The sequence below is a fragment of the Amia ocellicauda genome, chromosome 5 (genome assembly GCF_036373705.1).
Source record: "Amia ocellicauda isolate fAmiCal2 chromosome 5, fAmiCal2.hap1, whole genome shotgun sequence".
Taxonomy (NCBI): Eukaryota; Metazoa; Chordata; class Actinopteri; order Amiiformes; family Amiidae; genus Amia; species Amia ocellicauda.
The window spans coordinates 7,150,762-7,176,244 of NC_089854.1; the positions used below are offsets into that span (position 1 = coordinate 7,150,762).

The 25,483-nt window shown below is 46.5% G+C and overlaps 1 protein-coding gene across 1 annotated transcript; it reads left to right on the forward strand.

Annotated features, from left to right (window-relative positions):
• Positions 1-5,479: 5,479 nt before the first annotated feature.
• On the forward strand, positions 5,480-23,424 carry ipo9 (importin 9). The gene is made up of 24 exons (XM_066703510.1): positions 5,480-5,710; positions 8,605-8,666; positions 13,169-13,255; positions 13,405-13,606; positions 14,048-14,136; positions 14,438-14,524; positions 14,795-14,914; positions 15,097-15,197; positions 15,380-15,438; positions 15,942-16,093; positions 16,330-16,428; positions 16,583-16,689; positions 17,168-17,307; positions 17,525-17,687; positions 17,839-18,065; positions 18,186-18,334; positions 18,625-18,753; positions 19,065-19,340; positions 19,549-19,715; positions 20,176-20,309; positions 20,800-20,919; positions 21,149-21,247; positions 21,374-21,450; positions 21,545-23,424. Exons 1-24 carry the CDS (start codon positions 5,545-5,547, stop codon positions 21,653-21,655), a joined length of 3,123 nt encoding a protein of 1,040 aa, XP_066559607.1. The 5' UTR covers positions 5,480-5,544; the 3' UTR covers positions 21,656-23,424.
• The last annotated feature ends 2,059 nt before the right edge of the window (positions 23,425-25,483 follow it).

The following is a 25,483-nucleotide window of genomic DNA, read 5'->3' on the forward strand; positions in this document are numbered from 1 at the left end:
ACCATGTCACATGTGGATTCCCAACTCATTTTATACCCATTAAACTAGATGCGAAGCAAAGTTTGCATACTGTTAGCAAACAATGAAAAACAAATATTTGTATTAAAACGAGTGTTGACAAAACGTACACCTGTGATCATGTTGGAATTCACATTGTAGATAGGAGCATGAAAAGTGCAGAAATATGATAGATCATAAAAAAAAATCCAATGTGCCTGAAGATTGTAAATATTTATATATTTCACTTTGCTTTTTGAAAATACCTTTACTTGTTTCTCTGCTTTTCCATGGCACCATACCTTATTCAAATTCGTAATTCAAATCAACACAGCAAGGCTGAAACCACTCTAAACTTTACAAGAGTAAGAGGTGTGGGGGAAGTATCTTTTTGCTGACTTGGCTCTCAGTGCAAACCAACAGGCTTTTCAGCATTCTGCAGAGCTCACTTTATATTTCCTGCCAATTTCTAATAAAACAAGTCTAGAATTTAGAATGATATGAAGTATTAAAATACTGGTAAATTGTAGACCTACAAAATAAGGTTAAACTTCCCAAAACATAGAAATGGGCTTCCTCCCCAAGCAGCAGAACACTGGCATTGTTGTCACCCAGCACGGCCCAGCCGCGTGGTCACTAGTGATTGTATTGTGTGAGACACCAGCTGCCGTAAATGTCCTGAGGCATACCCCACACTAGTGCGTTCTGACACGGGACTGTTGTGATGCATGACATGTAGGGGAGAGGGTTTAGATTTATGGAGCATTGGTATTCTGGGATGGATGGGATCTGTACAAATGGGACGGTCTACATCTAAACAGAAGGGGGGCTAATGCATTGGGAGAGCATATGTGCAGAGTAATTGAGAATCTATTAAACTAGGGACCAAGGGGACAGGGAGCTCTGACAATGGGAGATGTTCCACTAAGGAAAGAAAACCAAGGGAAACTGCCAGTAGGAAAGTTCTGAAATGTTTGTACCTCAATGCCAGGAGTATAAGGAACAAGATGTTGGAAGCCACAGTGCTGGCGTGTGACTATGAGGTTGTAGGAGTGACAGAAACATGGGTTACAGAAAATGATGGGGATGAATACAAGTTGAACGGATACACAGTTTAGGAGAGACAGACAAAATCGAAGAGGGGGTGGGGTAGCATTATATATCAGAAATGACATTGAGGCAGAATAACTCAAATTATATCCCAGTAATGAAACAATCTTTGTTGGTTAAACTTTTGGACAAGAGATGTGGAGGATTAGTGGTAGGAGTGTGTTACAGGCCACCAAACTCAGATCTTCAGAAAGATGTTGCATTGTACAGTGTGATCAGGACTGCATGTAGCAAGGATGTGGCTGTCATAATGGGGGATTTCAATTTCCCAAACATAGACTGGGAAAGCTCCGTTGGGACTACAGAAGCAGAAATAGAAATCGTTGAGATGTTAAACGACTGCTGTCTAACTCAATTTGTCAGGGAACCAACCAGGGAGAGTGCATGCATTGACTTGATATTTTCAAATGACCAAGATCTAGTTAGAGGAACAAGTCTAAAACAATGGTCTACAATTTTAGAAAAGCAAACCTTGAAGGTATGAGGCAGCACTTAGAAGAGCTAGACTGGAGCCCATTGGATACAGATTAAATTGAAAATAGATGGTTATAATTTAAGAATATACTACTTGAGGCTCAGGAGAAATTTGTACCAAAACTTAGCAAATTGAGGGCCAGAAAACATTGGCCAAAATGGTTTAATAGAAGTATGTAAAAAAATATCAAAGAAAATGTTGATTAAGCAAAATGCAAAGAATATGTTGAACTGCAAAGAGATCTTAGGAAAGGGATCAGGAAAGCAAAGAGGGAAATAGAAAGAAACATAGCTCTTGGAAATATTTTTTTTCAATACTACAACAGCAAGAGGTCAATAAAGGAGGAAGTGAAACGGATAAAGGGCAAAAATTGAAGTATCTTGGAAAATGAACAAGATGTGGCAAATGTTCTAAATTAGTATTTCAGAGGTTTTTACAAAAGTAAAAACAGATAACATGCCACAGGTTAACAACCAGTCCAGTCAAACCCTAAGAGAGATCAGGATAAATGAGGAGGAGGTACTAAAGGGACTAGCAGAATTAAAAACAAACAAATCACCTGGGCCAGATGGGATATTTCCAACAGTACTTAAAGAAATGAGGGAAATTATTTATAGGTCGCTAACTCAAATAATCTGAAAGACACTTAGAACAGGGGATGTGTCAACTGACTGGAAGACAGCAAATGTCAAACCAATCCACAAGAAAGGGGACAAAACTGAGCCAGGAAATTACAGACCAATCAGTCTCACCTGCATCACCTGTAAAATGTTCGAAAAAATGATTAGACAGAAAATAGAGGAGCATCTCAATGAAAACCATATTCTTGGAGATAGTCAACATGGGTTTAGATGAGGCAGATCATGTGTTACTAAGTTATTAGAATTTTTTGAACATGCAAATGCAGTTGTAGATCAGGTGAAAACATGATATGATATACTTAGATTTTCAGAAAGCTTTTGATAAGGTTCCACACCAAAGACTGATCCTCAAATTGGAAGCTGTAGGCATTCAGGGTAATGTAAGTAGATGGATTATGAACTGGTTGACGTATAGGAAACAGAGGGTGTCGATTAGAGGAGTCGCTTCTAACTGGAGTGAGGTTGTTAGTGGAGTTCCACAGGGATCAGTACTAGGGCCTGTGCTTTTTCTAATCTATATTAATGATCTGGACTCTGGGATAGTTAGCAAACTTGTCAAATTTGCAGATGATACTAAAATAGGTGGGTCAGCAGATACAATCTCAGCAGCACAGGTTATTCAGAGGGCCAGTTGTGGGCCGACACCTGGCAAATGAAATTCAATGTGGACAAGTGCAAGGTATTACATGCAGGTAACAAAAATGTCCACTATAATTACACTATGGGAGGAATAGAACTAGATGAAGTAACGCATGAGAAAGACCTAGGAGTCTATGTGGACTCCTCACTTTCTCCATCCAAACAATGTGGGGAAGCAATAAAAAAGGCAAACAGAATGCTAGGGTATATTGTCAAAAGTGTAGAGTTTAGAACAAGGGCAGTAAAGTTCACACTGTACAATGCACTAGTTAGAGCTCATCTGGATACTGTGGACAGTTCTGGGCTCCACACTTCAAGAAAGATATCGCGGCTCTAGAGGCAGTTCAGAGGAGAGCAACCAGACTTATTCCAGGTCTGAAGGGAATGTCCTACTGAGAGACTGAGGAACTGAACCTTTTCACCCTGGAACAGAGGAGACTACGTGGGGACTTGATCCAAGTCTTCAAAATCTTCAAAAGCTTTTCCAGATCAGCAGGGACACAAATGGAAATTGGGCTTCAAGGCATTCAAGACAGAAAACAGGAGACACTTCTTTACACAGAGAGGCGTCACAATCTGAACAAACTCCCCAGCGATGCGGTTGAAGCTGAAAATTTGGGAACATTCAAAAACAGACTGGATAGGATCATTGGATCACTCCGTTATTAATGGACACCAAACGAGCACGATGGGTCGAATGGCCTCCTCTCCTTTGTAAACTTATGTTCTTATGAAAACCAGAAGGGGCTAAAGCTGATGTTTTCAGTGCAAAGCAGGGAAAGAGGTGGCCCTTTTTAGGCACAAATGACAAGCAGTGAGCTTATGATTTAGAGCTGACCTTTTACATACTATTTGATACACACAAGATTCATCTTACAAGCGAGGATGTCTGCTCTGCTCAATTACACTTGTGAAAAGGTGCCATTGCCAGCAGAAAGGTCACCTTTGCCTCTGCAGTGCCACTTTTATCTGGACAGAATATCTTCTACTTCAATTTAGCTAAATGTATATATTTTTGTATGTATTTGACAGTTTACTTTTTCCTGGGCGATTCACATTTAATTGCATACTTGCATTTTAAACTGACAGAACTGCAGAATATTACACAGTATGTACCGAGAGAGGCAGAAAGTCTGAGAGTTATTGGCAGGTACTTCCCAGTGGCTCTCTCCAGTGTTGCACATTGAAGACTGCACGTGCCTCATCAGTGTTAATACACTGACACAGAAGCCAAATGTTTTTATATATTTCCAGTATCGGAACGATTAATAGCCAAGGAGCAGCACCAGATGAAAATGGAGTAGATGCAGGAAGAAGCAAGTCACCCCCAGCACTGTAACACCCCAAGGGACAACATCGGACAGGTTTCCCCCATCGCAAGAAGCGGCCACTCGACCACCTGTATGACAGAAATAACTGTATCCATGCGCTTGTGTGAAAGGTGTATTCTTGAATGGTGTAGGAATGCCAACATGCTTGTGGATTGGGAACAGGGTAGTAAGCAACACCACTGTATTGATGAAGAGCACAATGGGAAATGTTCCAAGTGGGGTAACCGAGAAATCTATGTCAGTGACTTAATCTTGGGTGTGGTCGGTAAACTTGTTCAGGTTGTAGGTGAGGCAGAATACAATGGGGTACCAAGCACTTCAACAGCAACTAACACATTCATGCTGATTTTAAACTGCCTCCAGAAATGGACTGATATGTTCAGTGTAGGCAAGAGTATAATATTACATGCCTGTAGCAGGGATGGACATCATAGATATTAAATCGAACGCACTGCACCCAAAGAAGCAATCTATGAAAAATACGAAGGTGTTTGTCTTACGGATGTCCAGACACAAAGGATTTGAAAGAAAATGCCACTTGATTGCTTATGTATACTGTGAAGTGTAAAATTCTAATCTTTTGAGGATATGTTGAAACTATACTATATAATGCATATCCACTTAGAAAGCTATGTTCAGATTCAGCAATCACACATGTTGTATGGAAAAAATCAAACAAAACCAAAAACAAAAAAGGTCAAAGAAATTCAATCTCTTTAACCTGAGGTGAAGATGGAACATTTCATTCAGGTATACTCCCAATCCGGGAAATAAAGTTAAACCCTGTAACTACAAATGCTGCGAGTACATCTGTGGGGTTATTTATGTAAAGATATTAAATAAATAAACCGATACTGTTATATCTGCCTGTTGTCCGCAATAGTCCCGATGTTGAAACACAATGATATCTGTTTATTGATCATCTTTTCTTTTCAGATGTGTTCTATTTATATTGATGCATATAAAGCATAGGCCTTTGTTAGATCTTACTTTGTCACACGCCCCGTTTGCATTTTTATACAACTAAAATACAGACTTACAGTAGAAGAAGGGGGGATCTGTTCTGAAATATATAACCTGCTTATATAAGAGCATAAGAAACAATTCATGATAAGTACGTCACTGATTCGCGATCCAAATACCAAAAATATATACTCTACAACATTTCAAACTGCTACTGCATAATTATGGTGCATCTGCTGCTGCTCCGATCCGGGAGTTGGAGCAAACCCGGAAGAGCGGGGCGGAAGTACGTCACTCGGCGGCTCCTCCCCCTCCGGTCCGGGCCTTGGCGCGCTCCGGTGCGGCGGCTCCAGCTCTTCTGCGGCGCTCGGGCTGTGCGGGCAGCATAATGGCGGGCGTGAACGCTTCGGGGCCCGGTTCGGCTGCGGTCGCCGGCCCGGTCCAACAGGGGTTGAAAGAAGCTCTGATCGAGACGCTCACGGCGATCCTGTCCCCCGTGCAGGACGTGCGGGCAGCCGCCGAGGAGCAGGTCAAAGTGTTGGAAGTGACGGAGGGTGAGTCTGAGTGCGGGGCAGGGAGGAAGCGAGCGGCACCATGTGAATTACAATGAGTTCCCGGGCCTGCTTGGGCACACTTCGGCAGGGGATGCCGGGCTGACTGCCCCCGGAGCTGTGCATGTGCAGAAACACAACACGCCGCGATGTTGTTCATGAAAATGGCCAAACACGGTCCTCCCCACTTTGCAGCGAGTTGTGGGCTTTTGTCAGCTGGGAACTGTCAGGTCTTGTTGTTTCCTTTGTGTAGCAGTTATTTAATGCGGTTATTTCCTCTAAATTATCATGTTCCAAGTTCTTAAACATATATTTAGTTTACTACACGGATGCCAAATGAAGCCACATCACATGTGCTCCCACACCAGCGTTGGTAACGGACATGTGGGGTGGCTGTCGGGAAAACTTCAGGATGGATCTCAATGGACATCATTTTAATGCATTATCTCCGTAAGGACAATACAAAGTAAAAGTGAAAGTTAAAAAATACTACGTTTGAAACAACGAAAACGTGTGCGCATATGGAAACGCGTAGCTGTGTGCTCAGGGGAGATCCACTATGTGAGCATCCATAGCTGGTCTTGAAACGGATTTGTGGTTTTTCCTCACTGCGCCAGTTGTTAAATGTGAACCCGAAGTGGGTCAAAGCGCGCAGTCTGGGGTGACGGGCTGGGCTGGTGCCGGTCATGCTCCGTGCGCAGATGAGGGCGGTTCCCCTCCATTCTCCCGCCCAGGTCTTGTCCTGTGAACTTGAACTTGGACTTGAACCCGGGCAGTGTCGGAAGAAGAAGGCGGATTTGGATATTTAAGAGTGTCTACTGCTAGTCTGGGGCAGTTGTCCAAGCTTCCTGTACAAGTGACCCCACCTCACCCTACTGCTGCAGGGCTGAATGGTCCTTCTTCCCACTTGCTGTGCTTCCATAGCAGTCTATGACAGGGAGAATATGTCAGTGATGTGAAGAGATGTAATCTTTTTTTTTCTTTTTAACTAGTTTTAGGGTTACATTTGCTGCTTGGTAACTTTTTGATAGGTGCTAATTCTGTTTCTGCATTATACATGTGTGGGTACAGAAAGCCTGAATGGCTGAGCCTCGATGTTGTTTAATAGTGACACTTTAATTTATTCTTCACCTTCTTCAAAAACGCTACTGTATATATGTTTCCCCACTACTGTAGAAACTGGTAATAAGAACCAACAGCAGCTCCTAATTATTCAATTAATTTAATGATGTACTCTGTTAGGCTTACTTTCAGTTTTCCCATCTGACTTTTTACAGCACTTGACTGGTTCACTACACATTTTTATCCACAAAACACTGTGGAGTCTGGGCAGAAGTGTTCAGTTAATCCAGTCAATCAATGAATTGGGACCAACTGGAGGAGTTAAGAAATGTTTGACAAAAAAACACAAGACACCAGGGCTCCTGGGATCCTGAGTCTGACATCCCCACTCTTAACTCAAGTCCTTGAAATGTCGCCTAGCAGGACAGGACAATTGTATTGGTGTTTCCAGGATGGTACTGTGCATGCATATTCTCAGAATTCCCAACTCCCTGTAGGATATCGGGATCCTTTTTCTTCTGCTGGCCGGAGGGAAGTTGGCACTTGCTCTTTTGTGTAGCTGTGTGTGCTGCCAGGATTGGTTGACTGGCACAGGTTTCCCCAGAGTTCCCTTGGCGGTTGGGGCATGTGAGGCAGCTGCTGTGGTCTCAAGGCCCAGGTCTGTGTCCTCTGCTGTGGCTCCCAAGGCTGTGGAGTATAATGTCACCACTGCTCCCTCCCCCACTGCCCTGCATTGTCTCAGGTACTGAAATATTCATTGCTCTGACCTGCATTGCTGCGCTGGAAAGAGACCACACATCCCTAATGAAGCCTTCGCGCACAGTTTAAAGCCTTTGCCGAGCTCTCTGCTCTGTGTGTATACATATGTTTTTGCAACCTAGCTGTGAAGTTCCTCCTAGCAAACCATGTGTGTCTCTCCAGTTTGCAATCCTGTCCTGTTCTTGAGCTAAAAAAGGCTGATTGTGCAGGTTGGCTGACTGGCTGATTGCTTGATCTCTGTGGGAGGCAGCTGGCTGCTGGGCTGGTATGTCAGCAGTCGCATTGTCTTCTGTCACATTGTCCCCAGAAAGACAGTGCGGCACAGCTGTATTTCCTCTAAAACTGCAAGGCTCTGCTTTCAAGCTTTACAATCGGAATAGAAAGGTTTCGATTACACAGTCCCTTTCCCTGAGCTGCTCATCGGCGATACCGACCCATCATTGCCCCTAATTTTTGATGGCTGATTGATTGCATTATCTTTGCTCGTAAGTCCAGCCTGGGCTCTTTCATATAGATAACATATGCAGGACAGGCAGGCAGGCACCTAAGAAAAAAGTTTCACTGCTCCTTTTATTCACTGCAGTGTGGATACATTTTTATAGTGCTGCTGTCACTTTGTGTCCATGTAGAAGAAAGCCTGTTACACCCCTGTGGAAAAAGGCATCTGCTAAATAAGTTTTTGCTGCACTAGAGATTGTGGATATTTCAGATCTGTGAGGATTTGGGATACCACCTTTTTTCACATCTCGTGAGCTCTGGGGTTGTGTGCTTTTTACCTCTGTGTGCCCTTAGACTTTCCTTCATAAAGTGCTGCCTTTCACATGCATTTCAATGACATCCTTATTTATCGACTAGTATCCCTGTATATTTTGAGGCATGCTGAAAAGCTTCATAGCCATCTTTACCGTGACTTTAATATCATTCTCAGTGTCATGTGCTTTGGGGCGAAGGCTTGTTTTGCCATGCATACCTCAGTTTATGCAAATGAGTCGATGGCAGCAGCCCAGCACTCTGAAGCTGCAGTGCCTGTGCAAAGACGCATGTGCTGAGACGGGATCTTGCCCTTGTTTCCTCAGAGTTCGGAGTGCACCTGGCAGAGCTGACGGTGGACCCCCGAGGAGCCCTCGCTATTCGCCAGGTGAGCCGTGCCATCCCGTCCTAGCTTAGATTGGACTGTGCAAACCCTCAGTTACCTTATAGTCAGGGTGACTTAGAATTGTCACAAAATATACACTTTTCACTAAACATAGTAATTGGAAACATGAATATAACAAGTCCTAATTTAAGTAAACCATGATCAAAACACACAGCAATGTTCTTTTAAGGGATAGTTCAACTAAAAGTGGAAATGTGGTTATAATCATTATCTGATTCGTCGGTGTGCAGTCCAAAAAGAAGTCCCAAAATGTCTTGATCTATATATATATATATATATATATATATATACACTCACCTAAAGGATTATTAGGAACACCATACTAATACTGTGTTTGACCCCCTTTCGCCTTCAGAACTGCCTTAATTCTACGTGGCATTGATTCAACAAGGTGCTGAAAGCATTCTTTAGAAATGTTGGCCCATATTGATAGGATAGCATCTTGCAGTTGATGGAGATTTGTGGGATGCACATCCAGGGCACGAAGCTCCCGTTCCACCACATCCCAAAGATGCTCTACTGGGTTGAGATCTGGTGACTGTGGGGGCCAGTTTAGTACAGTGAACTCATTGTCATGTTCAAGAAACCAATTTGAAATGATTCGACCTTTGTGACATGGTGCATTATCCTACTGGAAGTAGCCATCAGAGGATGGGTACATGGTGGTCATAAAGGAATGGACATGGTCAGAAACAATGCTCAGGTAGGCCGTGGCATTTAAACGATGCCCAATTGGCACTAAGGGGCCTAAAGTGTGCCAAGAAAACATCCCCCACACCATTACACCACCACCAGCAGCCTGCACAGTGGTAACAAGGCATGATGGATCCATGTTCTCATTCTGTTTACGCCAAATTCTGACTCTACCATCTGAATGTCTCAACAGAAATCGAGACTCATCAGACTAGGCAACATTTTTCCAGTCTTCAACTGTCCAATTTTGGTGAGCTTGTGCAAATTGTAGCCTCTTTTTCCTATTTGTAGTGGAGATGAGTGGTACCCGGTGGGGTCTTCTGCTGTTGTAGCGCATCCGCCTCAAGGTTGTACGTGTTGTGGCTTCACAAATGCTTTGCTGCATACCTCGGTTGTAACGAGTGGTTATTTCAGTCAAAGTTGCTCTTCTATCAGCTTGAATCAGTCGGCCCATTCTCCTGTGACCTCTAGCATCAACAAGGCATTTTCGCCCACAGGACTGCTGCATACTGGATGTTTTTCCCTTTTCACACCATTCTTTGTAAACCCTAGAAATGGTTGTGCGTGAAAATCCCAGTAACTGAGCAGATTGTGAAATACTCAGACCGGCCCGTCTGGCACCAACAACCATGCCACGCTCAAAATTGCTTAAATCACCTTTCTTTCCCATTCAGACATTCAGTTTGGAGTTCAGGAGATTGTCTTGACCAGGACCACACCCCTAAATGCATTGAAGCAACTGCCATGTGATTGGTTGGTTAGATAATTGCATTAATGAGAAATTGAACAGGTGTTCCTAATAATCCTTTAGGTGAGTGTATATATATATATATATATATATATATATATATATATATATATATATATATATATATATATATATATATATATATATATATATATATATATATATACACACACACAGTACTGTGCAAAAGTTTTATTCAGGTGTGAAAAAATACTGTAAAGTAAGAATCCTTTCAAAAATAGACATGTTAATGTATAATATATTTATCAATTAACAAAATGCAAAGTGAGTGAACAGAAGAAAAATCTACATCAAATCCATATTTGGTGTGACCAAAACAGCATCAATTCTTCTAGGTACACTTGCACAAAGTCAGGGATTCTGTAGGCATACAGTCAGGTGTATGATTAAACAATTATACCAAACAGGTGCTAATGATCATAATTTCAATATGTAGGTTGAAACACAATCATTAACTGAAACAGAAACAGCTGTGTAGGAGGAATAAAACTGGGTGAGGAACAGCCAAACTCAGCTAACAAGGTGAGGCTGCTGAAGACCGTTTACTGTCAAAAGTCACACACCATGACAAGACTGAGCACAGCAACAAGACACAAGGTAGTTCTACTGCATCAGCAAGGTCTCTCCCAGGCAGACATTTCAAGGCAGGCAGGGGTTTCCAGATGTGCTGTCCCAAGCTCTTTTGAAGAAGCACAAAGAAACGGGCAACGTTGAGCACCACAGATGCAGTGATCAGCCAAGGAAACTTACTGCAGCAGATGAGACGCATCATGCTTTCTTTCATCAGCCTAGAATTGGCAGTAAACAGTGGGACCCTGGTACACCTGGTACTGTCCAGAGACGTCTGGTCAGAAGTGGCCTTCATAAAAGACTTGTGGCCAAAAAGCCATACCTCCGACGTGGAAACAAGGCCAAGGGACTCAACTATGCATGAAAACACAGGAACTGGGGTGCAGAAAAATGGTAGCAAGTGCTCTGGACTGATGAGTCAGAATTTGTTCACCCAAGGGCTGGAGAGCGGTACACGAATGAGTGTCTGCAGGCAACAGTGAAGCATGGTGGAGGTTCCTTGCAAGTTTGGGGCTGCATTTCTGCAAATGGAGTTGGGGATTTGGTCAGAATGAATGGCCTCTTCAATGCTGAGAAGTACAGGCAGATAGTTATCCATCATGCAATACCATCAGGGAGCCATCTGATTGGCCCAAATTTATTCTGCAGCATGACAACGACCCCAAACATACAGCGAAAGCCATTAAGAACAATCTTCATTGTAAAGAAGAACAAGGAGTCCTGGAAGTGATGGTATGGCCCCCACAGAGCCCTGATCTCAACATCATCGAGTCTGTCTGGGCTTACAGGAAGAGAGAAGCAACTGAGGCTGCCTAAATCCACAGAAGAACTGTGGTTAGTTCTCCAAGATGTTTGTGCCAACCTACCTGCTGAGATCCTTCAAAAAGTGTGTGCAAGTGTACCTAGAAGAATTGATGCTGGTTTGAAGGCAAAGGGTAGTCACACCAAATATTGATTTGATGTAGATTTTTCTTCTGTTCACTCACTTTGCATTTAGTTAATTGATAAATATAATCTATTATCATGTCTATTTTTGAAAGCACCTGCCCTATAGCATATAGCACCTATATTTTCACACCTGCATAAAACTTTTTAACAGTACTATATACACTCACCTAAAGGATTATTAGGAACACCTGTTCAATTTCTCATTAATGCAATTATCTAACCAACCAATCGCATGGCAGTTGCTTCAATGCATTTAGGGGTGTGGTCCTGGTCAAGACAATCTCCTGAACTCCAAACTGAATGTCTGAATGGGAAAGAAAGGTGATTTAAGCAATTTTGAGCGTGGCATGGTTGTTGGTGCCAGACGGGCCGGTCTGAGTATTTCACAATCTGCTCAGTTACTGGGATTTTCACGCACAACCATTTCTAGGGTTTACAAAGAATGGTGTGAAAAGGGAAAAACATCCAGTATGCGGCAGTCCTGTGGGCGAAAATGCCTTGTTGATGCTAGAGGTCAGAGGAGAATGGGCCGACTGATTCAAGCTGATAGAAGAGCAACTTTGACTGAAATAACCACTCGTTACAACCGAGGTATGCAGCAAAGCATTTGTGAAGCCACAACACGTACAACCTTGAGGCGGATGGGCTACAACAGCAGAAGACCCCACCGGGTACCACTCATCTCCACTACAAATAGGAAAAAGAGGCTACAATTTGCACAAGCTCATCAAAATTGGACAGTTGAAGACTGGAAAAATGTTGCCTGGTCTGATGAGTCTCGATTTCTGTTGAGACATTCAGATGGTAGAGTCAGAATTTGGCGTAAACAGAATGAGAACATGGATCCATCATGCCTTGTTACCACTGTGCAGGCTGGTGGTGGTGGTGTAATGGTGTGGGGGATGTTTTCTTGGCACACTTGATGCCCAATTGGCATTAAGGGGCCTAGTTTAAATGCCACGGCCTACCTGAGCATTGTTTCTGACCATGTCCATCCCTTTATGACCACCATGTACCCATCCTCTGATGGCTACTTCCAGCAGGATAATGCACCATGTCACAAAGGTCGAATCATTTCAAATTGGTTTCTTGAACATGACAATGAGTTCACTGTACTAAACTGGCCCCCACAGTCACCAGATCTCAACCCAATAGAGCATCTTTGGGATGTGGTGGAACGGGAGCTTCGTGCCCTGGATGTGCATCCCACAAATCTCCATCAACTGCAAGATGCTATCCTATCAATATGGGCCAACATTTCTAAAGAATGCTTTCAGCACCTTGTTGAATCAATGCCACGTAGAATTAAGGCAATTCTGAAGGCGAAAGGGGGTCAAACACAGTATTAGTATGGTGTTCCTAATAATCCTTTAGGTGAGTGTATTTATATATATAATATATATATATAACGTGATTTTTTTTTACTTCTGAAATTGCTCAATGCTGCAGCTGCGTTTGTGTGTGTGAATGTTGGGCGTGTTGTGACTGTCTCCCCTCTCGCCAGCTGGCCTCTGTGATCCTGAAGCAGTATGTGGAGACGCATTGGTGCTCCCAGTCCGAGAAGTTCAGACCCCCCGAGACAACAGATCGGGTAAGAGTTCTCCATCTTTGTTTGTTGCTGGCATTGGGGGAGGGGAGGGAGCTGGATTTGTCTAGGGGTCTGTAAGACTCGGATTGTTGTGCTGGTGCCAAAGGGTCTCTTGTGTGAATGTCGGTCTTGCTCCCCCCGCCCTCCCCCAGGCAAAGGCAGCTATCAGGGACCTGCTGCCTGCCGGGCTGCGGGAGTCCATCAGCAAGGTGCGCTCCAGCGTGGCGTACGCCGTGTCGGCCATCGCCCACTGGGACTGGCCCGAAGCCTGGCCCCAGCTCTTCACCCTGCTCATGGACATGCTGGTCAGCGGAGACGTCAGCGCCGTGCACGGGGCCATGAGAGTCCTGACTGGTACGGCACACTGCCACAGCGGACGTGTAGTGATGCGCACAGGCACACTCGCGCAGTGATATACACATCCGAACACACACGTACTAACAGACGCGCACACCTACACATTCCATAGACCAGGGGGTTTCAAACTGGTCCTGGAGTACCCCCTGCCCTGCTGGTTTTTGTTCCAACTTAGGTCTTAATTACTTAATTTAATTATATATTGCTTTGTTAGGGCAATTAAGGATTCAATTAAGCAATTAAGACCTTAGTTAGAACAAAAACTAGCAGGGCAGGGAGTACTCCAGGACCGGTTTGAAATCCACTGCCACAGACTCTGGTACTGCTACTCACAAGTGTTCAGATACAGACTGCACACCAGATGTCCTGCATGGACACACTAAAACATTCACTGACAATCGCACATATATATGCTAACACACTCTCTCCCTCCTCCAGAGTTCACCCGCGAAGTGACGGACACACAGATGCCCCTGGTTGCTCCGGTGATTCTCCCCGAGATGTACAAGATCTTCACAATGGCTGAGGTACCCAGTGCCAGGGCAGCAAGTCTTGGGGAACGGTGCTGTTGACATGCCGATATCACACGTGCGGAGGCGTGCTACAGAGTTTCTGTACACCGCCGACGTATTTTGGGAGAGTAGCACTTTTTGCTTGGATTAGGCAGTATTCGGTTTATTCTCCTAGCCAGATAATTCAAATGAAGGCCATTCATGTACAGAGCAAATAAGACCGCTGTAACCTGGGTGAGTTACAGCCCAGGCACTGTGTGAATGGGCGGTGTGTGGAGGGAGCCCAGACTGAGCTGGCACTCATTTTGTTTCGCAGGTCTACAGCATTCGCACCCGCTCCCGTGCTGTGGAAATCTTCACCACCTGTGCCAACCTCATCTGTACCATTGAGGAAATAGAGAAGGTGAGTGGGGGATTGGTAACAGCAAATGGGGGACTGAGACACAAGGTACTCAACTAAAATCTTCTCTGATATGGGAGATCACCAACCAGCAGTTGTGCAATAAATATCTCAATAAACTCCTTCCTTCCTGCCTCCGTCGGGTCAGGTTAAGGGCCATTGGCTGTATCGGTAGCATGTTCTGCTCGTGGTGGGCTATAGCTGAGTGATGGAGTCTGGGGGGTGCGGTGAGGGCTGTAGCTGTAACGGGGTCCCGTGTCTGCCGTTGTCCAGGGTGCGGCCAAAGCGCTGATCTTCCCCGTGGTGCAGCAGTTCACAGAGGCCTTCGTCCAGGCCCTGCAGATGCCAGATGGGCATTCCTCCGACAGTGGGCTCAAGATGGAGGTGCTGAAGGTGAGTGACCAACTTGGGACCTTGGTGGTGGCGGGGGAGGGTGCGGCATGAAGAAATCTTAAACTCACTGACCTGAAAATGTGACCGATGAGTAATTAAAGTAGTGCAGAAGTCCCAGCACTACAGGAATCCAAAGCAGCAGGTGGTGATCTCCTCTCTCCTGTCCCTCCCCTGCCCCTCAGGCTGTGACGGCGCTGGTGAAGAACTTCCCCAAGCACATGGTGTCTTCTATGCAGCAGATCCTGCCCATCGTGTGGAACACCCTCACTGAGAGTGCAGCCTTATATCCTTCACACAGAGACCATTAGTGCAGAGTGTTTCCCAGTGTTGTGCGTGTCTGTGTGTGTGTCCGGTGAGATTCCACAGTGACCAGAGGTTCCCAGCAAACCCTTTACTCAGGGCTAGTTTCTGCGGATGTCTTTTCTCAAGCTGGGCTCTGTTGACTGTCCTTAACCCCCTATGCACTTATGTCAGGACAGAAGTCAACTACACCGAAGAAGTGGATGACCCCGTTGACTCGGATGGTGTGTGGACGCCGGGGGGCTGGTTGTACGGGATTGTAGGGTGCTTTTGCAGATTTATATTTATTTCAGCCCACTTCTGACCAGCCTTTCGATCTGTGGTCTTCGTTTTGGAGTCGCACTAACAGCAGTTTCAGCTGGAGCCTCGGCCTGGTCTGGGGTGGTCTGACCTCAGAGAATTAGCAGGGATAATATTGTAACTTTAGGTGGTGCATGATGTTTAATGGGGGTGGACCAGTATGGGGCAGTGCACTTTCGGAGCATAGTAAATAGTGCCACAATAACAAATGGCTCAATTTAACAAAGCCCCCAAAACGGCTCATTTCAAAGCACCATCATAAGATCAGTCCGTAGGTCGTGTAACAGTAAGAGATGCAACATGAGCTATGAATGAGACTACCCTTCATAAAAAGCTAAATTGTGCTTTTAAAACATGCTTAAGTGTGCAGTTTGTTCCTGTTGTGGATTTGCCCGTTGTTTATCTTGACTGTCCTCCCCCTGCTTAGGTGAAGTACTGGGCTTTGAGAACCTGGTGTTCAGCATCTTTGAGTTTGTCCACACGCTGCTGGAGAACAGCAAGTTCAAGAGCACAGTGAAGAAAGCCCTGCCTGAGCTCATCTACTACATCATTCTCTACATGCAGATCACTGAGGACCAGGTAGGGCCACAGCAGCATCGCCTCTGTTGTTCATCTTCTGGGAGTAAGTGCAGTGTGAGATTTGTAAATCTAATACTGTATTTTGCATGGTAGTTTGCAAGTCTACGAACTACCATGACCCCACCCATTTCCTATCAAGACCATATGACCTTCATGGTGACTGTACTACTTGTGGATTCCATCTGTCTACCACTGTGGCCTTCTTTGTGAACGGGTCCTCTCCCTGTTCTGTGCAGATCAAGGTATGGACGGCCAACCCCCAGCAGTTTGTGGAGGACGAGGACGACGACACATTCTCCTACTCCGTGAGGATCTCCGCGCAGGACCTGCTACTGGTAAGACATGTCTGTTGGGTTCTTTCGCGCTCTGCCGTCTCCGTCCTGCCCATCGGGCACAAATCGCCTCGCTGGAACCTGTGCTCTTGCTCAGTGGTGCTTGCAGTGCCGGGTCTGTTGACAGCTCCCTCTCTGTCTCTCTCCTCCCCGGCAGGCGGTGGCCACTGAGTTCCAGAACGAGAGCGCCGTCGCACTGGCGGCCGCAGCCACCCGGCACCTGCAGGAGGCGGAGCAGGCCAAGAACAGCAGCAACCAGCACTGGTGAGGCGGACCGTGAGAGAGAGGGAGAGGGGGATGGACAGACAAAGAGAGACTGAGATACAGAGAGGCACAACTGGCACATCCCAGCCCTCACACTGCCTGTAAACGACAGGGCTGCACACTGTCCCCTTCATGCTGGTGAATTGGAGCTGAAGTAGTACTTGATCAAATGTTTATGCCAGTTTTCATATTACTGCATTGAGAAAATGACATGTGCAATATAATACATCACTTGGGGTTATGGGAGCAGAGTGCTTTTAATCAACTGTTCCCATTCTCTGCAGTGATTGTTAGGGAAGATGAGATTTTATTTATTCGTGTATTTGCTTATTTGTGTCCCTCTATGCAAGGTTTCTGTTTAGCTCTTCTTGGTAGTCCACTGCTGCCCTGTGATTGGCTGTGCCATGTGCCCTCCCCTGACTGCTGCCCTGTGATTGGCAGTGTCATCTCCTCCCCTGATTGGCTGTGTCCGTTGCAGGTGGAAGGTCCACGAGGCGTGCATGCTGGCCCTAGGTTCGGTGAAGAGCATCATCACGGAGAACGTGAAGAGCGGCCGCGTCCAGTTTGACATGCACGGCTTCCTCACCAACGTCATCTTGTCTGACCTCAACCTCTCGGGTCAGCCTCGGTTTTCAGTCCCACTGAGTTCTTAACTAGCTAGCGGAGGCAGCAGAGCGGTCGGGGCTCTGGAGTGGAAGTGTGTTCAATACGACACTGCTGTTGTACCCTTAAGCAGGGGCTGTACCTAGACTGCTCCAGTAAAAAAAAAAAAGGTGTTCGTGTCTCAGTCTCGCTGGTACTAACACGCGCTCTCTCTCCACACCTGGTCCCCCAGCCACCTCCCCGTTCCTGCTGGGCCGTGCGCTGTGGGCGGCAAGCCGCTTCACGGCCGCCATGTCCCCCGAGCTGATCCAGCAGTTCCTGCAGGCGACTGTGAGCGGCCTGCACGACAGCCAGCCCCCCTCCGTCAGGATCTCCGCTGTCAGGGCCATCTGGGGGTGAGTCTGTCTCAGCCTGACGCGCGCACGGGCCAGCAGGCCACAGAGACTTGACACACACAGACACGCTGACTGACTGACACACAGGCTCACACGGAGCACATTGACTAACAGTGTGCTGACTCTCCGCTCTCTGCTCCCCCCACCCCAGCTACTGCGACCAGCTGAAGATGTCGGAGAGCACGCAAGTCCTGCAGCCCTTCCTGCCCAGCGTCCTGGACGGCCTGGTGCAGCTGGCGGCGCAGTTCAGCTCCGAGGTGCTGACCCTGGTGATGGAGACGCTGTGCATCGTGTGCACCGTGGACCCGGCCTTCACCACAAGCGTGGAGAACAAGATCTGCCCGCTCACCATCGCCATCTTCCTCAAGTACAGCAACGGTATGCTGTGCAACCCCACCCCCCCGACCATCGCGCTCGCCCTGGTGTGTGTGTGTTTATCGTGCCGACGCCGATTGTCAGATATTGAAGTTGATTCCTATCTTTCTCTCGCTCTTCCAGACCCTGTGGTGGCCTCTTTGGCTCAGGACATCTTCAAAGAGCTGGCCCAGATAGAGGCCTGTCAGGGCCCCATGCAGATGAGACTCATCCCCACCCTCGTCAGCATCATGCAGGCCCCCCCAGACAAGATCCCCTCAGGACTCTGTGCGGTGAGTGAGGCTGACCCTTCGCCCTGTACGTTCACCCTGGCCCCGTGCCGCACTGCACCACACTGATGTTCTGGGCACGGGCCCATGGTCATCGTATTGCACTCTCGCCCCCTCTGGCCTGTATCGGCAAGGCTTGTATGTAGGCGTGGGAGTGGGGGCGTTTTTGGGACGGGCACATTTGCGTATTGCTACTTCATACACAGGAGATTTTGTCGTGGGGGGAAGGGCTCAGTCCTCCTGTTTGAGTGTACTGTTGATTGCGTGTCTCTGATCACCTTTCCTGTTTGCAGACGGCCATCGACATCCTGACCACGGTGGTGCGGCACAGCAAGCCCCCGATGTCCGAGTTGCTGATGTGCCAGGCTTTCCCTGTGGTGGCACAGTGCACCCTGCACACGGACGACAACGCCACCATGCAGGTACTCCTCATCCAATCTCTCTGTGCAAGCTTCATGGGAGCAGTCCTGGCAGCTCCTGGAGATGGACTGAGGCAGCTGTATTACTCCTCTCTCGGTCTATCTTGTGGTCTTCTCTGTGAGGACTGTTCGGGAATTTGCATTTGCTTACTGACAGGTCTGTCTTTCACCCATCCAGACCTTAAAGTCCTCATATTTTATTCTACGCTTTTCACACGCATTCCAGGCTTATTTGTTTGTCCCTAAAGCTGTGAAGATTTGGGATTTCAAGTGTGACCTCTCTCCATCTCCCCCCACCCTCTCTCTGGCTGCAGAATGGAGGCGAGTGCCTGCGCGCCTACGTGTCGGTGGCTCTGGAGCAGGTGGGCCAGTGGCGGGACGAGCAGGGGCACAGCGGGCTGTGGTATGTCATGCAGGTGGTGAACCAGCTCCTGGACCCCCGCACCTCGGAGTTCACGGCCGCGTTCGTGGGCCGCCTGGTGTCCACGCTGATCGCCCGGGCCGGGACCCAACTGGGAGACAACCTGGACCAGATCCTGCGCGCCATCCTCAGCAAGATGCAGCAGGCCGAGACCCTGAGTGTCATGCAGGTGAGTGCACTACACACGTGGGTGGCTGCCTCGCTCACCCCCCTACTCGTTCACTGACCCCCTTGCTCCCTCCCTGCAAGTTAAAATATCCAGTGTCCACGACGCATTGGCATTGCACACGGCCGGCTCCCACAATGCAGCACTGCCACGGATGCCCGTGTGGGGCGCAGATGTGAAGTGTGACGCAGTGCGTGTTGTTTCTCTGCAGTCTCTCATCATGGTGTTCGCCCACCTGGTGCACTCCCAGCTGGAGCCCCTGCTGGAGTTCCTGTGCAGCCTGCCCGGGCCCACGGGGAAGCCCGCCCTGGAGTTCGTCATGGCGGAGTGGATGAGCCGCCAGCACCTCTTCTACGGCCAGTACGACGGCAAAGTCAGGTCAGTAGGAGGCCTGGGTTACGTGGGGTCAAGCAGGTCAGGGTGGAGTATGTGAGCTTTTTTTTTTTTTTTATTATTCTGGTTCACACATTTATGAGACCTAATTAAGCTGAACTATAAACACTAGCTATGATTTATCCTTGCAAAAAGGTGAAAAATAGGAAGGTTCATGAAAATCTGTCATGCATAAATATTTACATATACGTATATCTGTGCGCATTGTTTATTAATGCTTGCCTATAATTTGCAAACCATTCACACAAATTATTAAACCAGGGGCAATTGTTTTAACTGTATCCTCCCTGGGGCTCAGTGTATCGCTGAGGCAGCAGAACAACTGCAGTGCTATAAAATGCCTGTTGCCGTATGATCAGAGTCCCAGTTGCCCTTCCCCAGCTGTCTTGGCAAGTATGATTAACCTGACAAAATAAAGTGATGTGCACCTCTCCCTCCCTCTCAGCACCGTGGCTCTATGCAAACTGCTCCAGCACGGCCTGAACACCAATGACAAGCGCCTGCAGGACATCATGGTGAAGGGCGAGGAGATCTTCAACCCAGACGAGGGCATCCGCACACGCTCCAAGAGTGCCAAGAGTAAGCACCGGTCGTCCATCGATATTGTGTTTTTAATGGTTATCTGAGTATCCCACCTTTTTGCGACGCTAAATATTGTTTTTATGGCACCGATGACATCCGTATCAGACGCTTGAGTTTGTTGTTGCACGGGGATGTATCTCATTCTGAGCAGTTAGGTCTCTGGCAAATCGAGGCTGCTGCTGCAAATGCTGAAAAGTGCATCCAGACCCTAAAGAGCAAGTCAAATCAAAGCAAGTCCAGATGCTATCAGAGCTAGTTTACTTGTCAGTTAATGGTAACTGCTTTAACAGTTCCTGCCGCCCTATGGTACACTAATGGTGTAATTATATATCCATTTTGGTTTTGTCGGTCTTGATCGCAGTGCGTCTGTGGATGTTATTTAAAGCAGAGGTCTGAATAGACTTCGCAGAAGCATCGTAGAGATGGATTCTCCGTTGCCCGGTGTTGAGTGTCTCTTCCACCTCTCTCCTTCTCTGCTGTGGCGTAGACCCTGAGCGCTGGACCAACATCCCCCTGCTGGTGAAAATCTTCAAGCTGATCATTAACGAGCTGTCGTCCGTGGTGGAGGCCAATGCAACTCGAGTCAACGCGGCAGACTGGAGCCAAGGTGCGCAAACGTGGCCTCGCAGACCTGCAGCGCTTATAGATTTAAAGTGGCAAACTCCCAAAAGTTATTTAGTGCTCTAGCAACGCAGTGTAGGTGTAGGAAACAATTAAATGACCTTTTTTCCCCTTTCACTTATGACACTGATGTATTACTTACAAAGGTGGGGTAAAAATGGATGAGATTTTCTGTCCGCTGACTCCAGGCCACGTGTGTCTCTGTGTGTTTCCAGATTCGGGTGACATGTGGGAGGAGGAGGAAGAGGACGAGGAGGAGGATGAAGGCCTGGCTGGGCAACTGCTGTCAGACCTCATCGCGTCAAACAAATACGGTGAGAGCAGCTCCTGCATATCAGCAGAATGGCACAGACACATATTTTTTTACCAGTTCGCTGGGCTGAAGTGAGAATCGTCCCTGTACATGCTCTGTGTACTATGTGTGTGCTGTCGTTGCTCAGATGAAGATTACTACGAGGACGATGAGGAGGAAGACCCGGATGCTCTGAAGGACCCTATCTATCAGATCGACCTACAGGTAAACCCAGCTCTACCTCCAGCAGCAGTTTTTGTGTGTGGTGAGACGTGTGACTTATAAACCGCCTGTGCTGACTTCCCCTCCCGCCCTGCAGGCCTATCTGACAGACTTCCTACGGCAGTTCGCCCAGCAGCCCTGCTACTCCATGTTCTCCGGACACCTGAACGAAGCTGAGCGAAGGGTCCTACAGTCCATTGGCATCTAAACCCGCCTCGCTGCCTCCACCCCAGCCCCCTCCCCTGCTATACATACACCCCTTTTCTCCCTGCTGGGGAGGGCAACCATCCATCTATCCATCCTGGCTCCTTCCGCACAGCTGGGCAATGAGGCAGGGGGCGAGCACACGCACTGGGGTCTCCTCTTTCCTGCGTCTCGGTGTTGAGGGACGGTCCTACCAAGAGGTGCCTGGCTGAAGTGGACTGTGGGTTGGGGGGGTTCGCTAGGGTGGAGGGGACCTGAAAACCCATAAACTGAACTATTTAACCCCAGAAGGCTGGGAAGACTTCTACAAGGCCACCCGTGGTCAGCGAAGGGTTGTGCTCTTTGCCTGTGACCAGTGTGTGTGTGTGTGTGTGTGTGGGGGGGGGGGGGTTGGGCATGCTTAGAAGGGAAGATGAACTGAGAGATGTTTCTGCAAGGAACATTTCTGTGCAATCCAGCTCTGCGAGTGGACAACTCTACAAACCCTTTTTTCTGTTGTCGTTTTTTCTTCTCTTCAGCCTTGTTTTCCCCACTGGCACCTCCCTAACCGGCAATTGATAGAGTTCGTCTTTTGGAGTCTTATCGTTGACTGAGGAGGAAATGGGCAAGAGGGAGGTGAAAGGATGTCGTGTTTCTCCTTCACAGGAAGATGAAACTTGAGGGCTGAGAAGGGGAAAGTGAGGAGGAGGAAATGGGGGGTGGTGACCATCTAGTCCCCAGATCTGCTGCTGTGGGCCTGCTTTCTACGAGGACGTTGTGGAGGCCATGGCCTGATCTCTCGGTGGAATGGGAGATGTTTTGGGGGATGAGGAGCACTGGGTGGCGTCTCTGGCGGTGGGCAGCTGCTCAGTATTCTCTGGACTCTCACACAGCAGGCTCGAAGGAGAAGGTCAACAGGAGTCCTTCTGGGCACTTCTCTCTCCCCTATTCTCTCGCTTTACTGTGCAGTCCACAGTCCAGGCTTTTGAGGATGAGTTGGACCAGAGGTTTTTTTTTTTGGGGGGGAGGGGGACGTCAAAGCACAATCCTGTACATTCATCACAGTTGACATTTGTAGTGACATCTCTCCTAGGAGGAAATGGATGTGTAAAAGCATATGTGGAGGGCCTTTTTATTCCCAATTCACTTGGAAATTTGACCCACCAACTAGCCTTGAATAGAATATGAGTGGGTGATGCTTCTTCCATCCTACCATGGTATTGTATAAACCATTGTTTTTTGTTTTGTTTTTAAAAAACTGACTATGCATAAAATCGAATTCTTTCACCCCTGCCTCCAGTCACAAAGCTTCGTTGGGAGTATATGAGATTCCTTGCCTTCTGAAGTAATAATGGGGTTTTATATGATTTTCTTACGCATTCATCCCTATGCTGCCCCAGTGCAGTGTCCGTGTGAGAAGGCTTAATGAGCAGAAAATAATAAGTTTGTTTAATAGTAGTTCTGACTTGGGAAACGAGACAAATCAATTCAAGAATGAGCGTTGGTTAAAGAAATTTGAACACCTTTCTTCTGGATTCTGCTGGTTATGATACCATTTTTTAATTTTTGTTAATACTATAATTGTTATTTGGAAGTATAATGTATAGACAGTCTCTAAGGGATAAATCATACCATTCCTGGGTCGATGGACTGATTTGTCAGTGAAGTTTTCTCTGCTGTGTGGCTCACTCCCTCAAGCCTGGACGCATGAATTTCACTCACCGCACGCTCTACGAAGAACTCTTTATAAGGTTTATAAGGTTTGGAAAAAGGAGAATAAAACATGTAAAAGAATTGTTATTTAAAAGAAAAATGTGTTTTTAATTCCCTTTTTCTTTTTCTCTCCTTTCTTTTTCCCCCTCCAATCCTTCAGACTAATGTGAATTCTGGGCTCGGCTTTACTTTACATTTCTAACAGTTCCCTTGCAGTGTCCAGTCCCCAGTCACTCCACTGATATCATGCATATGCTTCTAGCCTTTAAAGATACTGTATACAAAGGATGAAGGGTCATTAAGTGCAGGCAGACAAATAGGAGACAAAGATGAGGAGATGTGGCAGTTTGTAAATGCTGATAATTAAAGATTTTTCAAGACACAGCTTGATGAGGTGTTATGATCAATAAGTTACAGGCAAGGGTACCTTCAAAAATGTGCCTCCAGTTTGTTAGAGGTCTTAAATAAGTCTGGATTTCTTTTTAATGGTTCTCCTTAGAGCAAACCACAAATGCTACCTCTATCCCTTATATCTCCATCTGGACCTGGCAGAAAATATTAGCCTCATTAGGATGTCGCCAGGTCTGCGCAGGGGGGGCGTTTCCTTGATTTATGTTTTAATGAATTCCTCAGCAACGAGACTTCAGGCACCAGTATAACCTGATTGTGCTGAAGAGGGCAGACTGTCTATGCAGGACCAATGTATCTCTCGGCACAGGCTATTTAAATCCCATCTTCTATTTGTGTGCAGAATCTAAAATTCTGAGTATGTAAGTCACAGAAGCAGCTGAGGATGTCATGTCCTGATCTTCTTCCTGCCATTTTTGCTGCGTTAGTACCCAGCATTGTGCTGATGTGATTTGATTTTGCTGACAGGTCCTAGTCAACAGACTAGGCAGCATATAATCAAGAGGTGTTATCTTCTTTTTCAGCTGTAGGGTCAGGGCCCTTAGTCCAAATCAAGGCCTTTTGGCTTGAAGAGTCATTGTGAGTTTTTAAACAACCGTTCGAGAATAGCACACACCCCAGTCTTGTTTCTGATGTCTGTTCACCCAAGAATAAGGATCAGGACACCTTCCCAGTGTATAGCATGGTTTGCGATAACATCATCCTCAAGAACAGGTCATAGTTCCCTCATTCAAACAAGTCTAGGCCAAAATAAATATTTTACTTTCTAAGTCTTGAGGTTTTCCAAATTGCCAAAAGGCATTTATTTTCATATTTGGTTAAACTATCCCTCTCCAAAGTGGGGGGTGAATTGCCACATGTTGCCTTTGCACCCTGACATGACTCTTTAAAAAGTCTGGCAAAACCAGTCAAGTGTGAGTATAAGTATAAGTATATAAGTATAAGTTCCTGTCAGAATCTGCCTGTCCATAAAGACAAGCTTTGGGTTCCTCACTATATCTTAAATATTGTTTTAAGTGTTTAAATTGGGTTGGTGTGTTTATAAATGATAAAGTTAAGTAGAAGTGACTTATGCTTGAGAAGGTTTGGAAACTGTTGTAAAGTGCAGTTTACCATCTTTTTATGCTATATTATTGAATTTGACAGTCCTGTCTTATCTATCTCTAAAGGTCCCTTACAGCACTAAGGAGTGTATTTATCAGTGACACCTTCCTGATATAGCATTTCTGATGATATGCCATTCTGTGTGCTGCCTGTTGAATATTGAATAGCTGAATATTTTCCACACTACCAAATGATCTTAATACAATTCCCTGTTACCCTGTCTTTGCACCTTATCTGTTCAGATTTCCATTTTGAAAATGGTTATTTTTATGCCAGCATCTTGTCAATGAGGGATGTGCTCTGGCCCACTTGGAGTGACTTATGTTCCGAGCACTTGAGTGGCACTTTGATATCCGTTCTTGCAATCCTTTTAATGTGGAACCTGTTCAATAATAACACCATGCACAAGGAACATTTATTACATTGAGATAAAGAGTGTGCTTTCATTTCCCCAGCCACTATAAAATAAGCAAGTTAGATTCAGCAGGTTATCAGCAAGGACTCGATCACAATAAGCTGCCAGTGTCCTGCTGTGCCACCTGGCTGTCAGTGTGTGTGGATGAGCAGTCTGAGCGGCCATGTGCGGACCCTGTCACTGAGGAAGGCCATCTGGCTCACTAATTCCACT